The sequence below is a fragment of the Phoxinus phoxinus genome (assembly GCF_949152265.1).
Source record: "Phoxinus phoxinus genome assembly, chromosome: 14".
NCBI classification, from domain to species: Eukaryota; Metazoa; Chordata; class Actinopteri; order Cypriniformes; family Leuciscidae; genus Phoxinus; species Phoxinus phoxinus.
Window position 1 is genome coordinate 15,910,689 of NC_136889.1, and position 5,351 is coordinate 15,916,039.

Below are 5,351 nucleotides of genomic sequence, written 5' to 3' on the forward strand. Positions count from 1 at the left end.
AAGTGGCCTTGATTGCCTGGCAATAACTTGACCACTGAGATCACTATCCACATAGCTCGTCGGGTTTTTTTTCTTTCATATTTGTTACTAGTCAGACAATAAAACCTAGATCAAAGGAAAATACGCACTTACTGATTTGATTATGTTGTATTTGAATGAACTTCAATGGCATGTCATTTTGTTCGCGGACAAATATCCTATACAAGCTCAATACTGAAAAATGAAACGTTGTGATGCCATTATGTTTTCTTTAGTTCAATATGCTAAACTCTTTTTTTATTGGCAAAACAAAAATTTGCGTTTCTTCTCAATTTCCTCTCTATCACAACATGTTGAGAATGCAATTACAATATCCTGATGTAGCAGCAGATGAGGAGAGGTCCCTCAGTAGACAAAATCAATACAACTGCATTGTGACAACTTCTCAATTATGAGCTGAAAACAAAAACAATGAAATATACACTTACCTGCATGACTAAAAATGAAAAAAAGGCTCGAGAGGTGAAATTAAGGCTATTTATCTCTCTTGCGCTTAGGGTAAAACTAACTCAATTATAAATCAATCAATAATAATTATTATTATTGTTGTAAATAATAAATGATAACGAATAATAATAGCAAAAGAAATAAGCATATGCTCCTACCATGAAAATATAAAGAAATTCTAGTAGCCTACTAATCATGCATGCTTCATAGGCGGGCGATAAAAAAAAAGGGATTTTTGTGTCAAATTACACATATGAAAGCTTTGCTCCCAGTGCTCTCTTTCAAACACACACACAGCTCCTATGTTGAATAGGCCTCTTTCCCCTTTAAATCTTAGACATTTTGACAGGACACATTAAGATCTGCCTGCTCAGCATGAACACATCATAAAACTGGACAGGCAATTTCTGTTTTCACCAAATAGCCAGGCTAACTCGTTCTGCATCTTTGATTTTAATACACTAGACACGCAGCTTAGCAGCGAGGGAGGGGAAAAAATATCTGGCTTAGGTATATTTTTCGAGTTATGCCCCTCAACTCCCTTAGATCCATTTTTCCGTTTGAATTATCAACTAGAATTTGATTAATATGCAAATTCGAGGCAAAAAAAGTCTTGTATAATTCTTTCAGTGGAGAGTAATTAATCAACAGTTAAAGAAAATTAATACATATATCAATTTTGTCAGGGACATGCTTAGTTCAATCGTCCGTAAAATTGAAGTTTGAAGTATTAAGGGGGTCCCACAGAAGCGTTATAACTAAAACACAGGAATCCACCCCTATTTAGTGATCAATCAAGCTTTCCCCTCAGGTTAATCTGCTTAATTTTTCAACTCGAATCATACACTTTTATGACATCTAGTCTCGCATGCAGTCGATGAAAGGCTTTTTAAAATAACTGCATGAAAGGAAAAATCTATCTATCTATATATCTATCTATCTATCTATCTATCTAAAAAAAGATTACATTTTAATTAAGGCAGAAAATCTCTGGAATCTCCTCTTTTCTAATCAAACAATTAGCCAGAAAAAATAAAGGGTAAATGGTTGTAGAGAGAGAGAGAGAGAGAGAGAGAGAGAGAGAGAGAGAGAGAGAGAGAGAGAGAGAGAGAGAGAGAGAGAGAGAGAGAGAGAGAGAGAGAGAGAGAGAGAGAGAGAGAGAGATGGGACGGTTGGGAGGGAGGGAGGCTGCAAACCCCATTGTTTCAGCAGGGACTCATGCATCAAACTTCAATTTTCCGGGCGATTGAATTAGAGATTTTTTCTCTCTCTCTCTTGAGCTGAAATACACTTAAGACTTTGGGATTAATTACCACGTTATGCTCTTTCAGATTGTAGTATTACTTATCTTTGCCACATTTGACAACACCTCATAAAATAAGGAACTGAACCCCACCAGCTCGCGCGCCCCTTATATATCAGCACCCCTTATATACATTTTCCACTTTCTGCCTGTGCAAACAGCGCGAAGAGAGAGGGACGGACTTACCCTGGATAAGGACATCTGAGTCTTCTCATTTGTGAGCTAGCCCTAAATGCGTCCCTCTGGTCTGTGTGCTTGATGTGGGCTTATAAGTATAACCACAACGTTCAAAGTTGGATAGAAAACGGTAAATCACACATATACAAAAGGTGTGTGATGATTCTATTGCAGCAAAGAGGCGCATGAGCAGACAGTGCTGGAGACTCTGGCGTCTGCTCATGTTAATGGAGCGGTGACAAATATCACATTGTCCGCATATCATCTCTGATCCCGCTATTACAGCCTTCATGTTGCTTAAAATAGTCTGCGACGGAGATCTTTAAATTTTATCTTTTGCTTAGTTCCAAAACACGAATAAAAACTTTTTATTCACTCGACTGTAGGCTATCATCCACATTTCTACAATTCGACTACGAAAGATATTTGCCGAAATAATCAGACTATATCAGATATGAGCGGACCTAGACGAGTAAACAAATGCTAAAATAATTATGCGATTAATAATTAATACATAATAACCTTATATTGTTTAAATGTAGCCTACTTTAATTTCTATACAAATAGTGTATTTGTTTTGAACGTGTATAAAAATGATATTACTGAAGGAAATGGCTGTAAATAATAATAATAATAATAATAAAGTAGGCTACATAATAATAATAGCCTAATTATAATTATTTAAGAAATGTTTAAATAAAATATTCACGACTAGATTAACTTAATATAAATAATTAATATAGAATCATTCTTTAACAGATCTCATCTAATACACAAATGCCCATCAAATCTGTTATCTGTTACGAAATGAAAACGAAACGTGCAAAAAAAAAAACATGGCCGAATTATTTGCATATATATATATATATATATATATATATATATATATATATATATATATATATATATAACGTACAATGTGTCTAAATAAATACCTCGGTCAAACCCCGTAAGGAATTTTGCTCTAATTCCATACATAGTGCCACTCCAGCCATATGCTCTGCTTTTCCTCGTAGCCAAAATGGTAACTTTATTATTTTAAGCCAAACACTCAAACAAACAAAGGCAGAAGACAACCTCTTAACAAGACGAGTCAGTATCATTGTAATTCATTGACTTGTTTAAAACAGCCGAGTGAAAGGAGAGAAAAGAGGGGACATTAATAGGCCCAGATGCCCTCGCCCCTGTGCGCATTATTGCCTTTGTGAAAACTGAGCGAAACACTTTAAAAAGAAGGCCAGCTCAATCCATCAAATTGTCTGAAAATTGTGAGGAAAATTCAAAAACCATATGGCCTCCAAACGTTTGTGTCCTTTTTATTCGGTGGGACACGCTTGTCTCCGTATTGAGAGCCGCGGGAGGCAGAGCATGCTTCATTGTAGCTTGTCACATCAGGGGAGACTGCTCATTTGTCCCCAGTTTTCACGCCTTACGCTAGAAATGACTGCATCTCTTCGCTTTGCAGGGAAATAGCGTCTTTCAACCGCGGAGAAACGGGCCAAAAACCCTGCGTTTTTGGGCATCCTTTATGCGAGCATTCATCAATCCAGATTCCTGTTTCTCACACACATCCATTGTGGATATTGAAACACATCGTGGGGACAGGAAAACATGTTATGCCATTTTGAAAACCAAAAGCGTAAAATGTCAAACCTAAAACACATTCAATTCACCTCAAAAGAGTGTTGGTGCAATGAAATAAAAGTAGGCTACAAATATAAACAACAACAACAAAACACTTTAAAATGCTATTTTACACAAGCTTTGTTTATATTAACGTGATTGCTTATTTCGAAAACGATAGACAGACTAACGTCAAAATTTTTGAGAAAGACATTTTTATTTCATTTTAAATACATTACACTTTGTACACTTGGTTTAAATGGTTTCCTGGCTTAAAAGGCACTTACAGGCATACAAACCATAAGAAATATATTAAAATGTGACAATCCAGATTTAATCAGAGAAGTCGATTTGTTCCTGTGATATAGCTTTTGTAGGAAATGTTCTATAATACACTCTTTTATCAAACGATTTTAGTCATAGGCCAAAAAGCACAATAGAGACACGCAGGGGGGCTGCGCGTGTGAATTCATTTTCGTGATATTTTGAGATATCTATATAAGATCTGCAGCCGTTTTAAATAAAATAATTTCGTGAAATAAAATAAAACATGCATTCAATGTAGTCATAACCTTGTAAAGAAAAAGTTCTGCGTTGGGGATCGTGCTATACGCGCGAGCGTGTGTGTGTGTGTCTGTTTATATCTAACTGAAATATTATCAATGTACTTATTGCTCTTCAGCTATCTGTTTAAACGAATAGGCTAAATGATTACGATACTGCCACTGCATAAATAGATCTGAAGAAACTGTCCCATGCTTGCTTTGATTTAGTTTTTTCCTTTTTTATATATTTGCTTTTAATACAAGTCATTTAATACATTTGGTGCATTAATGGCACTTTCAACTAGGACCATCTCAGAAAAAAAGGTAAATAATACCGATGCTGTTCAAGGAAAATCAGTCATCGACATCAATTTCCTCGTCTTCGTCCTCGGAACACTCTTTGCTCGTTGTGTGGTCTGTAAATGGTGATGATGGTGACATGTTGAGTTTGTTGGTGCCTTCGTGCTCGTGATTAGACCGCGTTGGAGACTTGGCCCCTGATTCTCCGAGAGTGCCATTGACGCATTTCTCTAGGTCTGCTAGTTTGGCTAATTTCTCATAAGGTACATTGCCTACTGATTTGGCCGACTCCACGTCCGCTTTCATCTCCTCCAGGTCTCTTTTGAGCTTGGCTCGACGGTTCTGGAACCAGGTGATGACTTGAGCATTGGTGAGCCCGAGCTGCTGAGCGATCTGATCCCGATCAGCAGGAGAAAGATATTTCTGATACAGAAATCTTTTCTCCAGTTCGTAGATTTGGTGATTGGTAAAGGCTGTCCTCGACTTTCTCCGCTTTTTGGGGGTATTCCTCTGACCGAAGAGTGTCATGCCGTCTCTTCCTAAATCGAACGAACAAAAATAATGCAGCGACATTAAAATGCATTCAGAGCCAGCTATTTTTCTCTCATTTCTTTTCTCAAATATAGGCCCGTATTGATAGAAATAAGAATATTAGCCTATAGCTACTATAATTTCTAAAATGTCTTCAAGAGTATTTATTTTTTAGTTTCAATTGACAAAATAGGCCTGAAAATACAAATAGCCTACTTAAATCCTATTTTTAATTGCACGTGCACACATATTTTAGACATTTGTTGTTGTTTTTTAATTGCACGTGGATATAGCCTACCTATCATTTAACCATTTATTTATAATTACACATGCACAAAATTAATCTCACATTTGTGTGCTTTGTTCAGGTTATTTTAATAAATGCG

At 36.4% G+C, this 5,351-nt stretch overlaps 1 protein-coding gene across 1 annotated transcript in view; it reads right to left on the reverse strand.

Annotated features, from left to right (window-relative positions):
- Positions 1-3,792: 3,792 nt before the first annotated feature.
- The window catches only part of lbx1a (ladybird homeobox 1a), a 2,532-nt gene continuing 973 nt past the window's right edge, over positions 3,793-5,351 (reverse strand). Inside the window, exon 2 of the mRNA XM_079636144.1 lies at positions 3,793-4,973. Coding sequence (XP_079492270.1) covers positions 4,489-4,973 — 485 coding nt within the window. The 3' untranslated portion in view covers positions 3,793-4,488. The remainder of the gene's footprint in view (positions 4,974-5,351) is intronic.